Here is a 25,701-nt window from a genome sequence, read left to right on the forward strand (position 1 = left end):
AGTAGCATTTTATTCAATTAAATTCATCACAGATCAAAATTTGGAACTACAACTTTATAAATAGTAAAAATAAAAACAAATTATAAAAAATTAAATTTAAGAAAGAAAAAAATCTTCGCTGCGGACAGGATTCGAACCTGTGCGGGTAGAACCCAATGGATTTCAAGTCCATCTCCTTAACCACTCGGACACCGCAGCTGGGTATCGCAGTGTGTCCCAAATACCCAATTTAAGATACGTGTATAATTTTCGCAATTATGTGAACCTCCCCAACCTTTTTTAATAATGCTGCAATAAGTATATGAGAGAAAAAAAAGAGCATCATTAGAAAGTGAAGAGAACTTATATAAATAAATGTAATAATTCAACAAGTACAGTTTTGTTTAAAATAAGTTCTTATCTTTCTCACGTATACAAAATATATTTAACTTTCTTTAAAATTAATTTTAAGACTGAAAAAATACTATTTAGTTGACCTAAACTGTAAGAAGATTGTATAAGGTAGAGAGATAGTTATGCATAAACAGCTCAGAACCACGTTCCTGACGCCGCCGACCAAAGCACTTCTACACGCGACGCCCACATCGGAAAAACAAAAGAGAAGAAAACGCCATAGAACTCAGCACGATAAGGAATAATGCTCAGGTTCTACTGGCGCCTTATGGAATATTTGCCGGAGGATGCACAACAGCCGAAATAGCTCAGTTGGGAGAGCGTTAGACTGAAGATCTAAAGGTCCCCGGTTCAATCCCGGGTTTCGGCAAGAGATTCTTTTTTATTCTGCAAGGTAAAACCTTTTTTTTTTTTTATTTATTTTAACTTTCTTATTTAACAATCCGTTTGTGAAAAGTTAAAAGTTACACATTTTGTGTGACTAATTGTTAGTGTTGCCGTTGCTTGTGGTTGCGCAAACCGCCTGACTGAAATGGCACTTCGGACACTGAAACGACATCAGCCGAAATAGCTCAGTTGGGAGAGCGTTAGACTGAAGATCTAAAGGTCCCCGGTTCAATCCCGGGTTTCGGCAATTGCTTTTTTATTTTTATAAAATTCTTTGTTCAACTTTTAAAATTTGTATAATATTATTTAATTGTTCTATGAGTAAAATAACAAAAACACTAGAATTATAATGAAACACAGAAAATAAATTAGGTTAACCGCCAAAATTTGAATTCGAATTCAAAAATAACATACGATAACTCGATAACGATACATTGGTAGAAAAATCGAGCTAGCATGAGGTTTGAGTCTGCGCTAACGTTTAAGACCTTAGGATGGTTCAAAACTGCGCTAAGTAGTTCTGAACTCTTCCAGTAGATGGCGCTTTAGAGCCTGCAAAATTTCATCCTCCATCTACTGACTTCTGTTCGCCTGGTACCTGATATCCAGAAATTGACGAATTTGTACTGAAAATGACCAGATTTCAAGACGTGTTTTTGCCAACAACAACAAAAACCAACAAGAACTCTTGTACAACAACAATTTGCAATTTACAACAACAAAAGAAAAATAAAATATATTAATTTAACCGCCAAATTTGAATTCGAATTTAAACAGACTATGAGTTGCCGCCATATCAGTTGACCGCCAAATTTGAATTAGCATTTGAAACTTCAATTAGTGCAAAGTCTGCCCCCTAGATGGCGCTTCTAGAGTATGCAAATAAATGAATCCTCCATATTCTGCCCTCTGCACGTGGTAAAGAAAACCAAGAACAAACAAAATCCCATTTTCTTCGTATATAATATATTTTTTCATTTATTAGTCTATTTTTCGACATTATTAGTATTATAGCAAGCCGCCAGTACTTTAAATAATACAAAGTATATATGTAGTGTATCTATTTCTTACTTACTCGCTAAGATTAACTAAGAGTGCATGACTATTTAATTTCGGGGCATGCCCCAAAGGTCTATTAATGAACATTTCCTTCAAACGTATACATATTAAGTGTGTAAGGAAGTGTAAGGCATCCGGATATAGCAGCTCCATATATTGGGTGTACGAAGTAGATAGCTTTGATTGGCCACAAGGCCAAGGCCTAGGCTATGGCTGTGGCCAGCGGGCAGTATATACGATAAATTATAGCAGCCTTACAAATACGATACTCTCTCTGCTCCTCGCTCTTTACACTATTAAGTTACAACTCGAGTCGTTCGCAGGTTACTAAAGCTAGTTGGTGCCCTGGCTGGAGGAGGTCTCCGAAGCAGCTCAGAAGTCGGGATCGTAGTCGCGCGAGTAGCGCGTCCTACTCGCATGATTGTTGTAGCTGTACATCTGGTGGGCATCGGCAAAGGCATCCGGATACTGGTGTCCGTACGCCTGCTGATGCTGCTGCGGCTGGTGATGATCCCGCCCACTGTACTGGCCGTGGTTGCTGTGACTTCCGTGATGGTGGTGATGCTGCGGCCTCTTCAGGGAGTCGCCCTTTTGGGAGTACGTCGGCTGTTGGTCATAGAAGTAGTCACCGCTGGTGTGCGGATGGCGAGTGGAGCGCCAGCTGTCATAGATGTTGGAACTGTTGCTGCCGTGCATGGAGTTGGTGAAGCGCTGCAGGAATTTAATTAAATAATTAACAAAGAGGTACAATAATTAGATAGTGATGTTACCTTTGGTTTGATAGGCTGTTTTGTATCATTCCAGGGATCGTCTATGTTGTAGAAGTCATCCACGCCATAGTTATCCACACCGCCCATATGGTTTACCTTGAGCTCGTTCAGCATGTCATTGGTCAAAGGGATCGGAGCCTTCTTGGCCCTCTTTTGGCGGTTCAGCAGCTAAAAAAGATAAAAGATTACACAAAGCTCTACAAGAGGCCCAAGAATTGTGAATCACTCACCACTGTGACGCCAAAGATGATGACAAAGACCAGGGAGCCCACTCCAATAACGATCACCACAATAGCCCATTGGGGTATAAGCAGATCCTCCTCGGGATACTCCACATTGGTGTGCACATTCTTCGCTATGACTGTAAGATAAGATTATACATTAATCACTATAGTTCAGTATTGAAGTTTCCCCGACTCACCACTAAAATCTGTGGCCACCGGATCAATAATGTATTTGCCCATCTGATAACTGGCGGTGACTAAATGCTCCTCCTGCGGTCCCGACACACTGTCCGTCTCATTCTCCTGGGCATCCTTATCCGGCACGGATGGCGTTGCTGGCTTGGTTAGGGCATCATGGAACAGCTGACGTATTTCCAGGGTATCCACATCCTCTGTGATGTTGGCCAGCTCCACGTAATAGTCGACCAGGACGCTGCCCTTGCTGAAGCTATCGATGCGCACCTTCTTGTACCACTTATTCAGCTGCGAAGCTCCCGAGTAGACTTCATTGAGCTGTGCCTCCAGCTCGTGGGCCAGATTCTTCCATTCCAGCGTGTTGTGGTCTAGCAGCTCCGGTTTCCAGGCCACGCCATCGATGATCTTGATGGTGGCCGCCAGATCGCAGTCGGCGGTGCAGTGACCTGGTTTCGTGGGTCGCGGGGTCGTCGTGGTCGTTGTACTCGTCGTCGTGGTGGTGCTGCTACTGGTGCTACTTGTTCCACTGGCGGTCAGCAGATCCTCAAAGTTAATGGTCTGTGCGTTCAGCTTGTCGATGGACAGTGGAGTAGTTGGCGGAGTTGGCCAGCCTGTGAACTCTGTGGTGGCTCTGGTAGGAGGACCCTTCTTGATCACCACTTGCGGTGATCCTTCGTCCTTTTTGGGTTCAGTGGCACCGCCGTCATGAGAGGGATGCGGAGTTGTGATGCGCTGGGCACTCAATCGCTTGTGGAAACCCTTGGGGAACACAACCTTCAGGCCGCTTCCCCCGCTAGTCTCGGTCACAGCGGCTGCCTCAGTGGTGCTGGATGCCGCGGCCTTGGGCTTACCTGTCGTTGTGGTCGTAGAGGCGGGATGAACCTTCTTCGACTTGTAGCCAGGTGGCAGCAGCGAGGCAGGGATCTCATCGCTGGCCTCGCTCTCCGTCTTGCTGGTTTCATTCAGCTTAAATCCTGGCGGCAACAGACTGCTCAAGTCATCAATTTTAATGGGCGTTGCACCCTCCGGCAGCTTTGGTTGCTCCTTCTCCTTGGGAGCCTTATAGCCGGGCGGCAGGAACTTGCTCAAGTCATCGAAGGGCACAGCCACTGGCAGGTTTCGGGGAGTGGTCGAGCTGGGAGTGCTGGCATTCGCCTTGTAGCCCGGCGGCAGGAACTTGGAGATGTCATCCACCACCGAAACCTCCGGCTTGGGAGTACTGCTCAGTTTGTAGTCCTTGGGCAGAAGGGCGGCCAGGCTATCGTCGAACTTCACCTCGCTGAAGAGACTCTCTAGGCCAGAAGAGGGCTTGGCATCCGGTTTTTTCGTTGTCGTAGTCGTGGTAGTAGTTGTCCTGGGCGGCTTATAGCCCTTGGGCAGGAGTCCCGCAAGACCCACGTCCTGCACAGTCACCTGGCCGCTCTTAAAGGACCGACTGATGGTAGAGTTGCGTCCTGGCTTGGGCTTTGCCAGCTCTGCCGGCGGAGCTTCTGTCGTGGACGTGGTTGTTGTAATCTTGCGGTTCTTGTAGCTTGACTTGGGCTTGAAGCCCACTGGCAGGAGTCCCGCCAGCTCGTCCATTTCACCCTCGTCGAAGTGCTGTACCTTGAGTTTGCTGCCACTGCTGGTGGTGCTGGGAGCAGAGGTTGTCCTGGGCTGGAACTTCCTTATGTGGGGCACGAACTTGCCAGAGCCCGATGCAGCGGTGGTGCTGGTCGCCGGAGTCGATGAGTCCATCTGGCTGATGATGGGATACTTGCCAGAAAGCAGGCCGCTGGAGAGCTCTGACTGCACGCGATCCAGCTTATCGATAATGCTCTCGGTGGAGGCAGCCACCGGTGGCTGAACGGATGAGCTGACGACGGGAACCTCTTCACTGCCCTCTGGCTGCTTCTGCTGCTTGGAGTGCACCTTCCGCTCCAGCTCAGATAGGGTCTGCTTGGTCTCCTCCTGCTCGATGGCGGGGAAGGGCAGGAACCTGGCACCATTGATGCTGCGACTGGGCTGAATGGAAGCCACCACGACATAGTTCTCCGTGGCATTGGATCCCTTTTCTTCCGTTTCCAGGGTAATGGGAGTGGTGGTGTCCACCTTCAGCTCGGACAGGGATTCCTCTCCCTCCTCCTCTGTTATGGTGTTGGAACTAGGCGTGACTGGCGCTGGCAGAACGGTGGATCCATTGACCACACTCTTGGTGGTAACAACCGATATGATTTCGCGATCATCCACATGCTCGGCACTGGGAGTGGATGACGGCTTGGAGTCCTGCGCTTCCACCTCTTTGGTTGAGTCTTCGCCGCCTTCCTCATCGTCGTATTCATAGTCCTCCCCTTCGCCTTCATCATCGTACTGGGACTCGGATTGCTCTTCCTGCTTGGATGAGCTGTGGCTTTCCTGCTTGGACGAACTGTGCTCCTCCTGCTTCGTGGATTTGGGCTCCTGTTCTGGTTTCTCCTCCGCCTTTGGGCTCACAACTTCCTCCTGCTCGGAGGTGCTCTCAACGGGTGTCTCAGTGGTCACGGCTTGTTCTTCCCCTTGGAGTTCCTCGGTGGACTGGTTCTCCTGCGGCATAATGGTTGTGGCTTCCTCAGCGATCTCCTCTTCCTGAGCAGAGACCAAGGTGGTGGCCTCCACTTCGGCGTTGGTTACTTCCGAGACATCCGTTTCGCTTTCCTCGGTGCTGGCGGTGCTGCTCTCATTATCAACTTCCGAAATGGTGGTGACCTCGGAGGGCTCCGCAGGTGGAGACGCTTCACTCTTGGCCACTGTTACTGGCGTAACATTCTCTTCCTGAAGGGGCAGTTTCTCCAAGCTGGAAGACTGCGAATGATCCTCCGGTCCCTCATCGGATTCCTGCTCATACTGCTCGTCGCTGTTCTCCTGATCCTCATCGTCCTGATCCTCGTCCAGGGCCTCCTCTTCCTCCTCCTCGGCGCTCTCGGTGGTGCTAGTGGTGCGAGCGGTGGGTCTGGCGGGTAACTTCAGCCTGGCTGCGCTGTAGTTGAAGGGCCTCTTGCTGACCAAGCTCACGGGCTCGTTCACCTCGCGACTGATGAAGACTGGTCGCCGGGGATTCGGGGACTTCCTGCCAAAGCTTGGACGTTCCGATGGAGTGTTCTGCGTAGTCGAGGTGGTGCTGGTGGACTTGACCCGGTTGCTGCCAAAGCGATTGTACCGTTTGCTGGTGACCTCCGCACTGTCCGTGGTCGTTGAGGTGCTGGAAGGAGTGGCACTGCTTCCTGGCTGATACCGATTCCTTGGCCTAAAGGGCGTAGAGGCGGGCGTGGCTGGGTTCTCGGGCAGCGCCGAAACCGGGGCCTGGGTCCGTGTCCGACTGGGTGAGAAGCCACCGCCATTGCCATACGGCCGAGTGTTGGACGGCGTCGCCGGACGCTTGTCGTTCTGCAAGAAGAGATGTGGGGATTAATGAGAGCTCAGTCAGTGCATTGTTTCGGATCACGGGAGCAGCTGCACCATGGCTCCGTTCACAGCCTCGAGAGCGTCGTTGTCGTCATGGGAAACTGTTACAGTTTCGACATGGAACCGCAATCTCTGCGGTTCGCTCGTCGTCGTCTTCTGCTGTCAATTGTATGGCGTGCGAACTCTTCTCAACCGCCGTGCCATTCAAGTGATTCTCAAATTTGTCTAAAGCGTTTTGTGCAAATTTTCCTCAACCAGTAATCCCCATTCCCTTATACCTCCCTCCCAGCCCCATTTATCCATCCGTTCATCTTTAATTTATGCGCTCGTATTTATTTAATTTTTATGTGAAGGCAACCTCGCAACTGTCAAAGTTAGGAGAATCCCCACAGCAGGTTGCCAAATCCCAGTCACAGAGAGAAAAAGGGGTACTTGGTAATTGATTTAAGAGCAGATGATGATGTATTGTTGCAAGTGTGAATTTGTACTCTATAAGTACAAAAAATTAATTTAGTATCTTTCTGTGTTCTATTTAAACCTTCACAAATAGTTGGTCATGGAGCTATGAGAGTGCTTTTCAGTATGGTTTAAAGGTGAATAAATCTATGACTAAATAAACCCTTGAAAGCTGTGAAAGATACTAGATAATAGAAAAATCAACTGCTCTCCTATTTCTTTCCGTGTGCGTTAGTGTTTAGCAGTCATGAAGATGATTGGAGATTGGCAAAGCTTCGGATGGCTGGCTGACTGGATGGAGAATGGGGACGAGAGGATGAATTTGTTAACCGCTAAAAGGCATGATCTCAAAAGTAATGCCAACTAATGAGTTTTCGAGCGCCCACTAGCAATTGTTATTATTATGGCCGATTAATCGTGAACCGATTTGATATTTAAGCCCGGCATCCATCAAGGCAGCACTTTCGCCTGAATGGTCCAACAAATTGCAGCAATTAACTTGAGAAATTTATGTGGGCAAAACGAGAAATGGTAAATGGGAAATGGAGAAAACGGAAAGGGAACTACTACTACCAATCTTCCGCTCTGACATTTCAATTATGAGAGTTCGAAATGTTTTAAATATACGAGAAAATATTTGTGGAGTCAAGAGAAACAGCTTCAAGATTGCCAAAAGTTATGTGCGCAAACACTTGCCTTCCTTACTTCGCACACTTATTTTTATAAATAAACAGAAATTGGTAAGGCGAACATGATTTATGAACGCAACTTGTTGGTGGTTGGCTTTGCCAAAACGTTAAGCAAATAACAATAAAAAATGTGGAGCATGAAATGCAATCGGGTGAAAGGTAAACTATAATTCGATTTGGCCTTTTTCTGCGGTTGTTTTCAAAAAGTAAACTCTTGGAACTGGTTCTGAAGTTTGGCTACTTGAAATGAGGGGAGAGAAAAAAGCGCCTCAAAGCATTTACTGTTTGGGAGTCACGTAAGACTCCAAGAAATATAAAAAAAGAAAGAAAGCTAGCTTAGGCACACCGAAGTTTGTATACTTTTTCAGTTTGGAATTGAAACATAATAAAATCGCAATATTTTTCGGTTGAAATTTGTAATATAATATTGTTGATCTCTACACATATTTGCAGATTTAAATTCTAAATGGATATCCCTTTTACTTTAATAGATTTGATTATGTGGATGTGAATCATTCGAAGTTTCATTTATATAGTTTTAAAACTGAGGGACTAGTTTGTTTAGAAACGGACAGACTGACAGGTAGACGCTGGTTGCTGAAACTAATTAATAGATACCTTCCTTCATTACGTTATAAACTTCTGACCAAATTGATACTACCCTGAAAGGGTATAAAAAGAAAACAAAAAAAACTATTACAGATATTGGCTAAAATCAGAGCAGAGCCAATTGTTTTGTTAACTTGTTATGCAATTGGCGCTGCGAAATTGTTTTTGCCCGTGTTCCGAGCTCTTGAGTTCGACTCCGAGTGCTTCTTGTTATGCCAATTGAAATTGCTTTTCTGCCGCTTTTACTTTCTGGAATCCCCACTCCAGATCTCCGCTTCGATCTCGCTATCGATCTTGATTTCCTTACCCCGGACTCGCTGAAGTGGGCCAGAAATTGCGTCTGCTGGTGGGGCACATTGATGCGCTGCGTCTGCGGCTGGAATCCTCCTCCGTTCAGGCTATTGCCCGCTCCATTCCGTATCGCCTTCGAGCGTGTGAAGCCATTGGTCAGCGATGCACCACTACCCGCTCCGGCTCCCGCTCCCGCTCCAGCTCCAGATACCGCCGATGCCGCTGGCACTCCAAAGGGGCGTGGCGAGATATCGTAATAGTCAGTCTGGCGACTTGGTTTCTACACCCAAAAAAGAGAGGTGGAGATGAGAAAAAAACATCGTGATAGGCTTTTAATGGTGTTATGGCAAAGCAGGTTAATTAGTTTTAGTTTAGCTATTTTCTTTCGCAGACGTGTTTGTCAAATGATATAAAGAGTTTGATAAATAATGAATAATAGATTAAAGCAGAATGGGATTATAATTAAAAGAGTGTTTACGGAGGAAAGATATTAAAGATGGGGTCTTGAATGTGAGATAATATTAATATTTCTTTGATTAACTATTTATGACATATTTTCGAGGTTGTTTTCCATATATTTATACCCCGGCAGGATGAAGTAGTCATTTCCGACCCTATAAACCATATATATTCTTGATCAGCATCAACAGCCCAATCGTTCTAGCCTTGTCTGGTCGAAAAATAAATTTTTGGCATTTTTCCGAAAATTGAAAATTTTATAAGGGGTTACATCATTAAAATTGCCAAAATTTGACAACAAATTGAATTTTTTAAATTTGAAAACTGAGTATGCCGCTTTATTAATCTACCAAAAACTAGCATAGAACAGCTTTCCGAATTAAAATATATGATTTTTTGGCTTAGTTGTGAGTTTTTTAAACTATGATTTTTGGGAAAATTTGTCTGTTTTTATACCTTTTTGCGGGTTTTTATAATTTTAGTCATAAACTTGTTACAGCATCAACAAACGCAGTATGCAGATTTGTTAGTGCTATAAAAACTTGCACAGAAAAGCTTTCCGATTCAAAATTAATGCTATTTTGGCTTAATTATGATGTTTGGAAAACTGAGATTATTTAAGAAAGTTGCCTGTTTTTATACCTTTTTGCAGAATATAGCTTCAGTCCGAAGATTAAAACGCAGTGAAGGAGTCATTTCCGACCCTATAAACCATATATATTCTTGATCAGCATCAACAGCCCAATCGCTCTGGCCTTGTCCGGTCGAAAAATAAATTTTTGGCATTTTTCCAAAAATTGAAAATTTTATAAGGGGTTACATCATTAAAATTGCCAAAAATTGACAAAAAATTGAATTTTTTAAATTTGAAAACTGAGTATGCAGCTTTATTAATCTACTAAAAACTAGCATAGAACAGCTTTCCGAATTAAAATATATGATTTTTTGGCTTAGTTGTGAGTTTTTTAAACTATGATTTTTGGGAAAATTTGTCTGTTTTTATACCTTTTTGCGAGTTTTTATAATTTTAGTCAGAAACTTGTTACAGCATCAACAAACGCAGTATGCAGATTTGTTAGTGCTATAAAAACTTGCACAGAAAAGCTTTCCGATTCAAAATTAATGCTATTTTGGCTTAATTATGATGTTTGGAAAACTGAGATTATTTAAGAAAGTTGCCTGTTTTTATACCTTTTTGCAGAATATAGCTTCAGTCCGAAGATTAAAACGCAGTGAAGGAGTCATTTCCGACCCTATAAACCATATATATTCTTGATCAGCATCAACAGCCCAATCGCTCTGGCCTTGTCCGGTCGAAAAATAAATTTTTGGCATTTTTCCGAAAATTGAAAATTTTATAAGGGGTTACATCATTAAAATTGCCAAAAATTGACAACAAATTGAATTTTTTAAATTTGAAAACTGAGTATGCAGCTTTGTTAATCTACTAAAAACTAGCATAGAACAGCTTTCCGAATTAAAATATATGATTTTTTGGCTTAGTTGTGAGTTTTTTAAACTATGATTTTTGGGAAAAATTGTCTGTTTTTATACCTTTTTGCGGGTTTTTATAATTTTAGTCAGAAACTTGTTACAGCATCAACAAACGCAGTATGCAGATTTGTTAGTGCTATAAAAACTTGCACAGAAAAGCTTTCCGATTCAAAATTAATGCTATTTTGGCTTAATTATGATGTTTGGAAAACTGAGATTATTTAAGAAAGTTGCCTTTTTTATACCTTTTTGCAGATTATAGCTTCAGTCCGAAGATTAAAACGCAGTGAAGGAGTCATTTCCGACCCTATAAACCATATATATTCTTGATCAGCATCAACAGCCCAATCGCTCTGGCCTTGTCCGGTCGAAAAATAAATTTTTGGCATTTTTCCGAAAATTGAAAATTTTATAAGGGGTTACATCATTAAAATTGCCAAAAATTGACAACAAATTGAATTTTTTAAATTTGAAAACTGAGTATGCAGCTTTGTTAATCTACTAAAAACTAGCATAGAACAGCTTTCCGAATTAAAATATATGATTTTTTGGCTTAGTTGTGAGTTTTTTAAACTATGATTTTTGGGAAAAATTGTCTGTTTTTATACCTTTTTGCGGGTTTTTATAATTTTAGTCAGAAACTTGTTACAGCATCAACAAACGCAGTATGCAGATTTGTTAGTGCTATAAAAACTTGCACAGAAAAGCTTTCCGATTCAAAATTAATGCTATTTTGGCTTAATTATGATGTTTGGAAAACTCAGATTATTTAAGAAAATTGTCTGTTTTTATACCTTTTTGCAGATTATAGCTTCAGTCCGAAGATTAAAACGCAGTGAAGGAGTCATTTCCAACCCTATAAACCATATATATTCTTGATCAGCATCAACAGCCCATTCGTTCTAGCCTTGTCCGGTCGAAAAATAAATTTTTGGCACTTTTCCGAAAATTGAAAATTTTATAATTTGTATAATTTTATAAATTTTCAATTTTCGGAAAAATGCCAAAAATTTATTTTTCGACCGGACAAGGCCAGAGCGATTGGGCTGTTGATGCTGATCAAGAATATATATGGTTTATAGGGTCGGAAATGACTCCTTCACTGCGTTTTAATCTTCTGACTGAAGCTATAATCTGCAAAAAGGTATAAAAACAGACAATTTTCTTAAATAATCTGAGTTTTCCAAACATCATAATTAAGCCAAAATAGCATTAATTTTGAATCGGAAAGCTTTTCTGTGCAAGTTTTTATAGCACTAACAAATCTGCATACTGCGTTTGTTGATGCTGTAACAAGTTTCTGACTAAAATTATAAAAACCCGCAAAAAGGTATAAAAACAGACAATTTTTCCCAAAAATCATAGTTTAAAAAACTCACAACTAAGCCAAAAAATCATATATTTTAATTCGTAAAGCTGTTCTATGCTAGTTTTTAGTAGATTAATAAAGCTGCATACTCAGTTTTCAAATTTAAAAAATTCAATTTTTTGTCAATTTTTGGCAATTTTAATGATGTAACCCCTTATAAAATTTTCAATTTTCGGAAAAATGCCAAAAATTTATTTTTCGACCGGACAAGGCCAGAGCGATTGGGCTGTTGATGCTGATCAAGAATATATATGGTTTATAGGGTCGGAAATGACTCCTTCACTGCGTTTTAATCTTCGGACTGAAGCTATAATCTGCAAAAAGGTATAAAAACAGGCAACTTTCTTAAATAATCTCAGTTTTCCAAACATCATAATTAAGCCAAAATAGCATTAATTTTGAATCGGAAAGCTTTTCTGTGCAAGTTTTTATAGCACTAACAAATCTGCATACTGCGTTTGTTGATGCTGTAACAAGTTTCTGACTAAAATTATAAAAACCCGCAAAAAGGTATAAAAACAGACAATTTTTCCCAAAAATCATAGTTTAAAAAACTCACAACTAAGCCAAAAAATCATATATTTTAATTCGGAAAGCTGTTCTATGCTAGTTTTTAGTAGATTAATAAAGCTGCATACTCAGTTTTCAAATTTAAAAAATTCAATTTGTTGTCAAATTTTGGCAAAGTGCCAAAAATTTATTTTTCGACCGGACAAGGCTAGGGTGATTGGGCTGTTGATGCTGATCAAGAATATATATGGTTTATAGGGTCGGAAATGACTCCTTCACTGCGTTTTAATCTTCGGACTGAAGCTATAATCTGCAAAAAGGTATAAAAACAGACAATTTTCTTAAATAATCTGAGTTTTCCAAACATCATATTTAAGCCAAAATAGCATTAATTTTGAATCGGAAAGCTTTTCTGTGCAAGTTTTTATAGCACTAACAAATCTGCATACTGCGTTTGTTGATGCTGTAACAAGTTTCTGACTAAAATTATAAAAACCCGCAAAAAGGTATAAAAACAGACAATTTTTCCCAAAAATCATAGTTTAAAAAACTCACAACTAAGCCAAAAAATCATATATTTTAATTCGGAAAGCTGTTCTATGCTAGTTTTTAGTAGATTAATAAAGCTGCATACTCAGTTTTCAAATTTAAAAAATTCAATTTTTTGTCAATTTTTGGCAATTTTAATGATGTAACCCCTTATAAAATTTTCAATTTTCGGAAAAGTGCCAAAAATTTATATTTCGACCGGACAAGGCTAGGGTGATTGGGCTGTTGATGCTGATCAAGAATATATATGGTTTATAGGGTCGGAAATGACTCCTTCACTGCGTTTTAATCTTCGGACTGAAGCTATAATCTGCAAAAAGGTATAAAAACAGACAATTTTCTTAAATAATCTGAGTTTTCCAAACATCATATTTAAGCCAAAATAGCATTAATTTTGAATCGGAAAGCTTTTCTGTGCAAGTTTTTATAGCACTAACAAATCTGCATACTGCGTTTGTTGATGCTGTAACAAGTTTCTGACTAAAATTATAAAAACCCGCAAAAAGGTATAAAAACAGACAATTTTTCCCAAAAATCATAGTTTAAAAAACTCACAACTAAGCCAAAAAATCATATATTTTAATTCGGAAAGCTGTTCTATGCTAGTTTTTAGTAGATTAATAAAGCTGCATACTCAGTTTTCAAATTTAAAAAATTCAATTTGTTGTCAAATTTTGGCAATTTTAATGATGTAACCCCTTATAAAATTTTCAATTTTCGGAAAAATGCCAAAAATTTATTTTTCGACCGGACAAGGCTAGGGTGATTGGGCTGTTGATGCTGATCAAGAATATATATGGTTTATAGGGTCGGAAATGATTCCTTCACTGCGTTTTAATCTTCGGACTGAAGCTATAATCTGCAAAAAGGTATAAAAACAGACAATTTTCTTAAATAATCTGAGTTTTCCAAACATCATATTTAAGCCAAAATAGCATTAATTTTGAATCGGAAAGCTTTTCTGTGCAAGTTTTTATAGCACTAACAAATCTGCATACTGCGTTTGTTGATGCTGTAACAAGTTTCTGACTAAAATTATAAAAACTCGCAAAAAGGTATAAAAACAGACAAATTTTCCCAAAAATCATAGTTTAAAAAACTCACAACTAAGCCAAAAAATCATATATTTTAATTCGGAAAGCTGTTCTATGCTAGTTTTTAGTAGATTAATAAAGCTGCATACTCAGTTTTCAAATTTAAAAAATTCAATTTTTTGTCAATTTTTGGCAATTTTAATGATGTAACCCCTTATAAAATTTTCAATTTTCGGAAAAATGCCAAAAATTTATTTTTCGACCGGACAAGGCCAGAGCGATTGGGCTGTTGATGCTGATCAAGAATATATATGGTTTATAGGGTCGGAAATGACTCCTTCACTGCGTTTTAATCTTCGGACTGAAGCTATAATCTGCAAAAAGGTATAAAAACAGGCAACTTTCTTAAATAATCTCAGTTTTCCAAACATCATAATTAAGCCAAAATAGCATTAATTTTGAATCGGAAAGCTTTTCTGTGCAAGTTTTTATAGCACTAACAAATCTGCATACTGCGTTTGTTGATGCTGTAACAAGTTTCTGACTAAAATTATAAAAACCCGCAAAAAGGTATAAAAACAGACAATTTTTCCCAAAAATCATAGTTTAAAAAACTCACAACTAAGCCAAAAAATCATATATTTTAATTCGGAAAGCTGTTCTATGCTAGTTTTTAGTAGATTAATAAAGCTGCATACTCAGTTTTCAAATTTAAAAAATTCAATTTGTTGTCAAATTTTGGCAAAGTGCCAAAAATTTATTTTTCGACCGGACAAGGCTAGGGTGATTGGGCTGTTGATGCTGATCAAGAATATATATGGTTTATAGGGTCGGAAATGACTCCTTCACTGCGTTTTAATCTTCGGACTGAAGCTATAATCTGCAAAAAGGTATAAAAACAGACAATTTTCTTAAATAATCTGAGTTTTCCAAACATCATATTTAAGCCAAAATAGCATTAATTTTGAATCGGAAAGCTTTTCTGTGCAAGTTTTTATAGCACTAACAAATCTGCATACTGCGTTTGTTGATGCTGTAACAAGTTTCTGACTAAAATTATAAAAACCCGCAAAAAGGTATAAAAACAGACAATTTTTCCCAAAAATCATAGTTTAAAAAACTCACAACTAAGCCAAAAAATCATATATTTTAATTCGGAAAGCTGTTCTATGCTAGTTTTTAGTAGATTAATAAAGCTGCATACTCAGTTTTCAAATTTAAAAAATTCAATTTTTTGTCAATTTTTGGCAATTTTAATGATGTAACCCCTTATAAAATTTTCAATTTTCGGAAAAGTGCCAAAAATTTATATTTCGACCGGACAAGGCTAGGGTGATTGGGCTGTTGATGCTGATCAAGAATATATATGGTTTATAGGGTCGGAAATGACTCCTTCACTGCGTTTTAATCTTCGGACTGAAGCTATAATCTGCAAAAAGGTATAAAAACAGACAATTTTCTTAAATAATCTTAGTTTTCCAAACATCATATTTAAGCCAAAATAGCATTAATTTTGAATCGGAAAGCTTTTCTGTGCAAGTTTTTATAGCACTAACAAATCTGCATACTGCGTTTGTTGATGCTGTAACAAGTTTCTGACTAAAATTATAAAAACTCGCAAAAAGGTATAAAAACAGACAAATTTTCCCAAAAATCATAGTTTAAAAAACTCACAACTAAGCCAAAAAATCATATATTTTAATTCGGAAAGCTGTTCTATGCTAGTTTTTAGTAGATTAATAAAGCTGCATACTCAGTTTTCAAATTTAAAAAATTCAATTTTTTGTCAATTTTTGGCAATTTTAATGATGTAACCCCTTATAAAATTTTCAATTTTCGGAAAAATGCCAAAAATTTATTTTTCGACCGGACAAGGCCAGAGCGATTGGGCTGTTGATGCTGATCAAGAATATATATGGTTTATAGGGTCGGAAATGACTCCTTCACTGCGTTTTAATCTTCGGACTGAAGCTATAATCTGCAAAAAGGTATAAAAACAGACAATTTTCTTAAATAATCTGAGTTTTCCAAACATCATATTTAAGCCAAAATAGCATTAATTTTGAATCGGAAAGCTTTTCTGTGCAAGTTTTTATAGCACTAACAAATCTGCATACTGCGTTTGTTGATGCTGTAACAAGTTTCTGACTAAAATTATAAAAACCCGCAAAAAGGTATAAAAACAGACAATTTTTCCCAAAAATCATAGTTTAAAAAACTCACAACTAAGCCAAAAAATCATATATTTTAATTCGGAAAGCTGTTCTATGCTAGTTTTTAGTAGATTAATAAAGCTGCATACTCAGTTTTCAAATTTAAAAAATTCAATTTTTTGTCAATTTTTGGCAATTTTAATGATGTAACCCCTTATAAAATTTTCAATTTTCGTAAAAGTGCCAAAAATTTATATTTCGACCGGACAAGGCTAGGGTGATTGGGCTGTTGATGCTGATCAAGAATATATATGGTTTATAGGGTCGGAAATGACTCCTTCACTGCGTTTTAATCTTCGGACTGAAGCTATAATCTGCAAAAAGGTATAAAAACAGACAATTTTCTTAAATAATCTTAGTTTTCCAAACATCATATTTAAGCCAAAATAGCATTAATTTTGAATCGGAAAGCTTTTCTGTGCAAGTTTTTATAGCACTAACAAATCTGCATACTGCGTTTGTTGATGCTGTAACAAGTTTCTGACTAAAATTATAAAAACTCGCAAAAAGGTATAAAAACAGACAAATTTTCCCAAAAATCATAGTTTAAAAAACTCACAACTAAGCCAAAAAATCATATATTTTAATTCGGAAAGCTGTTCTATGCTAGTTTTTAGTAGATTAATAAAGCTGCATACTCAGTTTTCAAATTTAAAAAATTCAATTTTTTGTCAATTTTTGGCAATTTTAATGATGTAACCCCTTATAAAATTTTCAATTTTCGGAAAAATGCCAAAAATTTATTTTTCGACCGGACAAGGCCAGAGCGATTGGGCTGTTGATGCTGATCAAGAATATATATGGTTTATAGGGTCGGAAATGACTCCTTCACTGCGTTTTAATCTTCGGACTGAAGCTATAATCTGCAAAAAGGTATAAAAACAGACAATTTTCTTAAATAATCTGAGTTTTCCAAACATCATATTTAAGCCAAAATAGCATTAATTTTGAATCGGAAAGCTTTTCTGTGCAAGTTTTTATAGCACTAACAAATCTGCATACTGCGTTTGTTGATGCTGTAACAAGTTTCTGACTAAAATTATAAAAACCCGCAAAAAGGTATAAAAACAGACAATTTTTCCCAAAAATCATAGTTTAAAAAACTCACAACTAAGCCAAAAAATCATATATTTTAATTCGGAAAGCTGTTCTATGCTAGTTTTTAGTAGATTAATAAAGCTGCATACTCAGTTTTCAAATTTAAAAAATTCAATTTTTTGTCAATTTTTGGCAATTTTAATGATGTAACCCCTTATAAAATTTTCAATTTTCGTAAAAGTGCCAAAAATTTATATTTCGACCGGACAAGGCTAGGGTGATTGGGCTGTTGATGCTGATCAAGAATATATATGGTTTATAGGGTCGGAAATGACTCCTTCACTGCGTTTTAATCTTCGGACTGAAGCTATAATCTGCAAAAAGGTATAAAAACAGACAATTTTCTTAAATAATCTTAGTTTTCCAAACATCATATTTAAGCCAAAATAGCATTAATTTTGAATCGGAAAGCTTTTCTGTGCAAGTTTTTATAGCACTAACAAATCTGCATACTGCGTTTGTTGATGCTGTAACAAGTTTCTGACTAAAATTATAAAAACTCGCAAAAAGGTATAAAAACAGACAAATTTTCCCAAAAATCATAGTTTAAAAAACTCACAACTAAGCCAAAAAATCATATATTTTAATTCGGAAAGCTGTTCTATGCTAGTTTTTAGTAGATTAATAAAGCTGCATACTCAGTTTTCAAATTTAAAAAATTCAATTTTTTGTCAATTTTTGGCAATTTTAATGATGTAACCCCTTATAAAATTTTCAATTTTCGGAAAAATGCCAAAAATTTATTTTTCGACCGGACAAGGCCAGAGCGATTGGGCTGTTGATGCTGATCAAGAATATATATGGTTTATAGGGTCGGAAATGACTCCTTCACTGCGTTTTAATCTTCGGACTGAAGCTATAATCTGCAAAAAGGTATAAAAACAGACAATTTTCTTAAATAATCTGAGTTTTCCAAACATCATAATTAAGCCAAAATAGCATTAATTTTGAATCGGAAAGCTTTTCTGTGCAAGTTTTTATAGCACTAACAAATCTGCATACTGCGTTTGTTGATGCTGTAACAAGTTTCTGACTAAAATTATAAAAACTCGCAAAAAGGTATAAAAACAGACAAATTTTCCCAAAAATCATAGTTTAAAAAACTCACAACTAAGCCAAAAAATCATATATTTTAATTCGGAAAGCTGTTCTATGCTAGTTTTTAGTAGATTAATAAAGCTGCATACTCAGTTTTCAAATTTAAAAAATTCAATTTTTTGTCAATTTTTGGCAATTTTAATGATGTAACCCCTTATAAAATTTTCAATTTTCGGAAAAATGCCAAAAATTTATTTTTCGACCGGACAAGGCCAGAGCGATTGGGCTGTTGATGCTGATCAAGAATATATATGGTTTATAGGAAAGCTGTTCTATGCTAGTTTTTAGTAGATTAATAAAGCTGCATACTCAGTTTTCAAATTTAAAAAATTCAATTTTTTGTCAATTTTTGGCAATTTTAATGATGTAACCCCTTATAAAATTTTCAATTTTTGGAAAAATGCCAAAAATTTATTTTTCAACCGGACAAGGATAGGGCGATTGGGCTGTTGATGCTGATCAAGAATATATATGGTTTATAGGGTCGGAAATGACTCCTTCACTGCGTTTTAATCTTCGGACTGAAGCTATAATCTGCAAAAAGGTATAAAAACAGACAATTTTCTTAAATAATCTGAGTTTTCCAAACATCATATTTAAGCCAAAATAGCATTAATTTTGAATCGGAAAGCTTTTCTGTGCAAGTTTTTATAGCACTAACAAATCTGCATACTGCGTTTGTTGATGCTGTAACAAGTTTCTGACTAAAATTATAAAAACCCGCAAAAAGGTATAAAAACAGACAATTTTTCCCAAAAATCATAGTTTAAAAAACTCACAACTAAGCCAAAAAATCATATATTTTAATTCGGAAAGCTGTTCTATGCTAGTTTTTAGTAGATTAACAATGCTGCATACTCAGTTTTTAAATTTAAAAAATTCAATTTTTTGTCAATTTTTGGCAATTTTAATGATGTAACCCCTTATAAAATTTTCAATTTTCGGAAAAATGTCAAAAATTTATTTCTTGACCGGACATGGCTAGAACGACTGGGCTGTTGATGCTGATCAAGAATATATATGGTTTATAGGGTCGGAAATGACTCCTTCACTGCGTTTTAATCTTCTGACTGAAGCTTTACTTTGCAAAAAGGTATAAAAACAGACCATTTTCTTAAATAATCGGAGTTTTCCGAACATCATAATTAAGCCAAAATAGCATTAATTTTGATTCGGAAAGCTTTTCTGTGCAGGTTTTTATAGCACTAACAACCCTGCATACTGCGTTTGTTGATGCTGTTATAAGTTTCTGAGTAAAATTATAATAACCTGCAAAAAGGTATAAAAACAGGCAATTTTTCCCAAAAATCATAGTTTAAAAAAACTCATAACTAAGCCAAAAAATCATATATTTTAATTCGGAAAGCTGTTCTATGCTAGTTTTTAGTAGATTAATAAAGCTGCATACTCAGTTTTCAAATTTAAAAAATTCAATTTTTTGTCAATTTTTGGCAATTTTAATGATGTAACCCCTTATAAAATTTTCAATTTTCGGAAAAATGCCAAAAATTTATTTTTCGACCGGACAAGGCCAGAGCGATTGGGCTGTTGATGCTGATCAAGAATATATATGGTTTATAGGGTCGGAAATGACTCCTTCACTGCGTTTTAATCTTCGGACTGAAGCTATAATCTGCAAAAAGGTATAAAAACAGACAATTTTCTTAAATAATCTGAGTTTTCCAAACATCATAATTAAGCCAAAATAGCATTAATTTTGAATCGGAAAGCTTTTCTGTGCAAGTTTTTATAGCACTAACAAATCTGCATACTGCGTTTGTTGATGCTGTAACAAGTTTCTGACTAAAATTATAAAAACTCGCAAAAAGGTATAAAAACAGACAAATTTTCCCAAAAATCATAGTTTAAAAAACTCACAACTAAGCCAAAAAATCATATATTTTAATTCGGAAAGCTGTTCTATGCTAGTTTTTAGTAGATTAATAAAGCTGCATACTCAGTTTTCAAATTTAAAAAATTCAATTTTTTGTCAATTTTTGGCAATTTTAATGATGTAACCCCTTATAAAATTTTCAATTTTCGGAAAAATGCCAAAAATTTATTTTTCGACCGGACAAGGCCAGAGCGATTGGGCTGTTGATGCTGATCAAGAATATATATGGTTTATAGGAAAGCTGTTCTATGCTAGTTTTTAGTAGATTAATAAAGCTGCATACTCAGTTTTCAAATTTAAAAAATTCAATTTTTTGTCAATTTTTGGCAATTTTAATGATGTAACCCCTTATAAAATTTTCAATTTTTGGAAAAATGCCAAAAATTTATTTTTCAACCGGACAAGGATAGGGCGATTGGGCTGTTGATGCTGATCAAGAATATATATGGTTTATAGGGTCGGAAATGACTCCTTCACTGCGTTTTAATCTTCGGACTGAAGCTATAATCTGCAAAAAGGTATAAAAACAGACAATTTTCTTAAATAATCTGAGTTTTCCAAACATCATATTTAAGCCAAAATAGCATTAATTTTGAATCGGAAAGCTTTTCTGTGCAAGTTTTTATAGCACTAACAAATCTGCATACTGCGTTTGTTGATGCTGTAACAAGTTTCTGACTAAAATTATAAAAACCCGCAAAAAGGTATAAAAACAGACAATTTTTCCCAAAAATCATAGTTTAAAAAACTCACAACTAAGCCAAAAAATCATATATTTTAATTCGGAAAGCTGTTCTATGCTAGTTTTTAGTAGATTAACAATGCTGCATACTCAGTTTTTAAATTTAAAAAATTCAATTTTTTGTCAATTTTTGGCAATTTTAATGATGTAACCCCTTATAAAATTTTCAATTTTCGGAAAAATGTCAAAAATTTATTTCTTGACCGGACATGGCTAGAACGACTGGGCTGTTGATGCTGATCAAGAATATATATGGTTTATAGGGTCGGAAATGACTCCTTCACTGCGTTTTAATCTTCTGACTGAAGCTTTACTTTGCAAAAAGGTATAAAAACAGACCATTTTCTTAAATAATCGGAGTTTTCCGAACATCATAATTAAGCCAAAATAGCATTAATTTTGATTCGGAAAGCTTTTCTGTGCAGGTTTTTATAGCACTAACAACCCTGCATACTGCGTTTGTTGATGCTGTTATAAGTTTCTGAGTAAAATTATAATAACCTGCAAAAAGGTATAAAAACAGGCAATTTTTCCCAAAAATCATAGTTTAAAAAAACTCATAACTAAGCCAAAAAATCATATATTTTAATTCGGAAAGCTGTTCTATGCTAGTTTTTAGTAGATTAATAAAGCTGCATACTCAGTTTTCAAATTTAAAAAATTCAATTTTTTGTCAATTTTTGGCAATTTTAATGATGTAACCCCTTATAAAATTTTCAATTTTCGGAAAAATGCCAAAAATTTATTTTTCGACCGGACAAGGCCAGAGCGATTGGGCTGTTGATGCTGATCAAGAATATATATGGTTTATAGGGTCGGAAATGACTCCTTCACTGCGTTTTAATCTTCTGACTGAAGCTTTACTCTGCAAAAAGGTATAAAAACAGACCATTTTCTTAAATAATCGGAGTTTTCCGAACATCATAATTAAGCCAAAATAGCATTAATTTTGATTCGGAAAGCTTTTCTGTGCAGGTTTTTATAGCACTAACAACCCTGCATACTGCGTTTGTTGATGCTGTTATAAGTTTCTGAGTAAAATTATAATAACCTGCAAAAAGGTATAAAAACAGGCAATTTTTCCCAAAAATCATAGTTTAAAAAAACTCATAACTAAGCCAAAAAATCATTAATTTTAATTCGGAAAGCTGTTCTATGCTAGTTTTTAGTAGATTAATAAAGCTGCATACTCAGTTTTCAAATTTAAAAAATTCAATTTGTTGTCAAATTTTGGCAATTTTAATGATGTAACCCCTTATAAAATTTTCAATTTTCGGAAAAATGCCAAAAATTTATTTTTCGACCGGACAAGGCTAGGGTGATTGGGCTGTTGATGCTGATCAAGAATATATATGGTTTATAGGGTCGGAAATGATTCCTTCACTGCGTTTTAATCTTCGGACTGAAGCTATAATCTGCAAAAAGGTATAAAAACCGACAATTTTCTTAAATAATCTGAGTTTTCCAAACATCATAATTAAGCCAAAATAGCATTAATTTTGAATCGGAAAGCTTTTCTGTGCAAGTTTTTATAGCACTAACAAATCTGCATACTGCGTTTGTTGATGCTGCAACAAGTTTCTGACTAAAATTATAAAAACCCGCAAAAAGGTATAAAAACAGACAATTTTTCCCAAAAATCATAGTTTAAAAAACTCACAACTAAGCCAAAAAATCATATATTTTAATTCGGAAAGCTGTTCTATGCTAGTTTTTAGTAGATTAACAATGCTGCATACTCAGTTTTTAAATTTAAAAAATTCAATTTTTTTGTTAATTTTTGGCAATTTTAATGAATTTTCAATTTTCGGAAAAATGTCAAAAATTTATTTCTTGACCGGACATGGCTAGAACGACTTGGCTGTTGATGCTGATCAAGAATATATATGGTTTATAGGGTCGGAAATGACTCCTTCACTGCGTTTTAATCTTCTGACTGAAGCTTTACTCTGCAAAAAGGTATAAAAACAGACAATTTTCTTAAATAATCGGAGTTTTCCGAACATCATAATTATGCCAAAATAGCATTAATTTTGATTCGGAAAGCTTTTCTGTGCAGGTTTTTATAGCACTAACAACCCTGCATACTGCGTTTGTTGATGCTGTTATAAGTTTCTGAGTAAAATTATAATAACCTGCAAAAAGGTATAAAAACAGGCAATTTTTCCCAAAAATCATAGTTTAAAAAAACTCATAACTAAGCCAAAAAATCATATATTTTAATTCGGAAAGCTGTTCTATGCTAGTTTTTAGTAGATTAATAAAGCTGCATACTCAGTTTTCAAATTTAAAAAATTCAATTTTTTGTCAATTTTTGGCAATTTTAATGATGTAACCCCTTATAAAATTTTCAATTTTCGGAAAAATGCCAAAAATTTATTTTTCGACCGGACAAGGCCAGAGCGATTGGGCTGTTGATGCTGATCAAGAATATATATGGTTTATAGGGTCGGAAATGACTCCTTCACTGCGTTTTAATCTTCGGACTGAAGCTATAATCTGCAAAAAGGTATAAAAACAGACAATTTTCTTAAATAATCTGAGTTTTCCAAACATCATAATTAAGCCAAAATAGCATTAATTTTGAATCGGAAAGCTTTTCTGTGCAAGTTTTTATAGCACTAACAAATCTGCATACTGCGTTTGTTGATGCTGTAACAAGTTTCTGACTAAAATTATAAAAACTCGCAAAAAGGTATAAAAACAGACAAATTTTCCCAAAAATCATAGTTTAAAAAACTCACAACTAAGCCAAAAAATCATATATTTTAATTCGGAAAGCTGTTCTATGCTAGTTTTTAGTAGATTAATAAAGCTGCATACTCAGTTTTCAAATTTAAAAAATTCAATTTTTTGTCAATTTTTGGCAATTTTAATGATGTAACCCCTTATAAAATTTTCAATTTTCGGAAAAATGCCAAAAATTTATTTTTCGACCGGACAAGGCCAGAGCGATTGGGCTGTTGATGCTGATCAAGAATATATATGGTTTATAGGAAAGCTGTTCTATGCTAGTTTTTAGTAGATTAATAAAGCTGCATACTCAGTTTTCAAATTTAAAAAATTCAATTTTTTGTCAATTTTTGGCAATTTTAATGATGTAACCCCTTATAAAATTTTCAATTTTTGGAAAAATGCCAAAAATTTATTTTTCAACCGGACAAGGATAGGGCGATTGGGCTGTTGATGCTGATCAAGAATATATATGGTTTATAGGGTCGGAAATGACTCCTTCACTGCGTTTTAATCTTCGGACTGAAGCTATAATCTGCAAAAAGGTATAAAAACAGACAATTTTCTTAAATAATCTGAGTTTTCCAAACATCATATTTAAGCCAAAATAGCATTAATTTTGAATCGGAAAGCTTTTCTGTGCAAGTTTTTATAGCACTAACAAATCTGCATACTGCGTTTGTTGATGCTGTAACAAGTTTCTGACTAAAATTATAAAAACCCGCAAAAAGGTATAAAAACAGACAATTTTTCCCAAAAATCATAGTTTAAAAAACTCACAACTAAGCCAAAAAATCATATATTTTAATTCGGAAAGCTGTTCTATGCTAGTTTTTAGTAGATTAACAATGCTGCATACTCAGTTTTTAAATTTAAAAAATTCAATTTTTTGTCAATTTTTGGCAATTTTAATGATGTAACCCCTTATAAAATTTTCAATTTTCGGAAAAATGTCAAAAATTTATTTCTTGACCGGACATGGCTAGAACGACTGGGCTGTTGATGCTGATCAAGAATATATATGGTTTATAGGGTCGGAAATGACTCCTTCACTGCGTTTTAATCTTCTGACTGAAGCTTTACTCTGCAAAAAGGTATAAAAACAGACCATTTTCTTAAATAATCGGAGTTTTCCGAACATCATAATTAAGCCAAAATAGCATTAATTTTGATTCGGAAAGCTTTTCTGTGCAGGTTTTTATAGCACTAACAACCCTGCATACTGCGTTTGTTGATGCTGTTATAAGTTTCTGAGTAAAATTATAATAACCTGCAAAAAGGTATAAAAACAGGCAATTTTTCCCAAAAATCATAGTTTAAAAAAACTCATAACTAAGCCAAAAAATCATTAATTTTAATTCGGAAAGCTGTTCTATGCTAGTTTTTAGTAGATTAATAAAGCTGCATACTCAGTTTTCAAATTTAAAAAATTCAATTTGTTGTCAAATTTTGGCAATTTTAATGATGTAACCCCTTATAAAATTTTCAATTTTCGGAAAAATGCCAAAAATTTATTTTTCGACCGGACAAGGCTAGGGTGATTGGGCTGTTGATGCTGATCAAGAATATATATGGTTTATAGGGTCGGAAATGATTCCTTCACTGCGTTTTAATCTTCGGACTGAAGCTATAATCTGCAAAAAGGTATAAAAACCGACAATTTTCTTAAATAATCTGAGTTTTCCAAACATCATAATTAAGCCAAAATAGCATTAATTTTGAATCGGAAAGCTTTTCTGTGCAAGTTTTTATAGCACTAACAAATCTGCATACTGCGTTTGTTGATGCTGCAACAAGTTTCTGACTAAAATTATAAAAACCCGCAAAAAGGTATAAAAACAGACAATTTTTCCCAAAAATCATAGTTTAAAAAACTCACAACTAAGCCAAAAAATCATATATTTTAATTCGGAAAGCTGTTCTATGCTAGTTTTTAGTAGATTAACAATGCTGCATACTCAGTTTTTAAATTTAAAAAATTCAATTTTTTTGTTAATTTTTGGCAATTTTAATGA

At 36.0% G+C, this 25,701-nt stretch overlaps 1 protein-coding gene and 3 non-coding genes across 7 annotated transcripts in view; 2 read left to right on the forward strand and 2 right to left on the reverse strand.

Moving 5' to 3' along the window:
* Window positions 1-116: 116 nt before the first annotated feature.
* TRNAS-UGA (transfer RNA serine (anticodon UGA)) lies at window positions 117-198 on the reverse strand. Its single transcript has one exon. It is a non-coding gene; the product is annotated as a tRNA-Ser (tRNA).
* Window positions 199-690: 492 nt separating this feature from the next.
* On the forward strand, window positions 691-763 carry TRNAF-GAA (transfer RNA phenylalanine (anticodon GAA)). Its single transcript has one exon. It is a non-coding gene; the product is annotated as a tRNA-Phe (tRNA).
* A 191-nt stretch (window positions 764-954) lies between these two features.
* On the forward strand, window positions 955-1,027 carry TRNAF-GAA (transfer RNA phenylalanine (anticodon GAA)). Its single transcript has one exon. It is a non-coding gene; the product is annotated as a tRNA-Phe (tRNA).
* A 702-nt stretch (window positions 1,028-1,729) lies between these two features.
* The window catches only part of LOC110179264 (uncharacterized), a 67,473-nt gene continuing 43,501 nt past the window's right edge, over window positions 1,730-25,701 (reverse strand). For 3 of the 4 annotated variants that reach the window (XM_086831774.1, XM_086831776.1, XM_086831778.1), the window contains 5 exons: window positions 8,510-8,773; window positions 3,031-6,430; window positions 2,840-2,970; window positions 2,610-2,777; window positions 1,730-2,550 (listed from right to left, as the gene is read on the reverse strand). In XM_086831774.1, the coding sequence (XP_086687900.1) occupies window positions 2,212-2,550; window positions 2,610-2,777; window positions 2,840-2,970; window positions 3,031-6,430; window positions 8,510-8,773 (4,302 nt within the window). In that variant the 3' untranslated portion in view covers window positions 1,730-2,211. Of the gene's footprint in view, window positions 2,551-2,609; window positions 2,778-2,839; window positions 2,971-3,030; window positions 6,431-6,726; window positions 6,967-8,509; window positions 8,774-25,701 lie in introns of those variants that run through there. The other variant, XM_086831781.1, reaches the window with a different exon arrangement.

This window comes from Drosophila serrata, unplaced genomic scaffold (assembly GCF_035046125.1).
Source record: "Drosophila serrata isolate PLE 108 unplaced genomic scaffold, ASM3504612v1 contig_26, whole genome shotgun sequence".
In the NCBI taxonomy this organism is placed as follows: Eukaryota; Metazoa; Arthropoda; class Insecta; order Diptera; family Drosophilidae; genus Drosophila; species Drosophila serrata.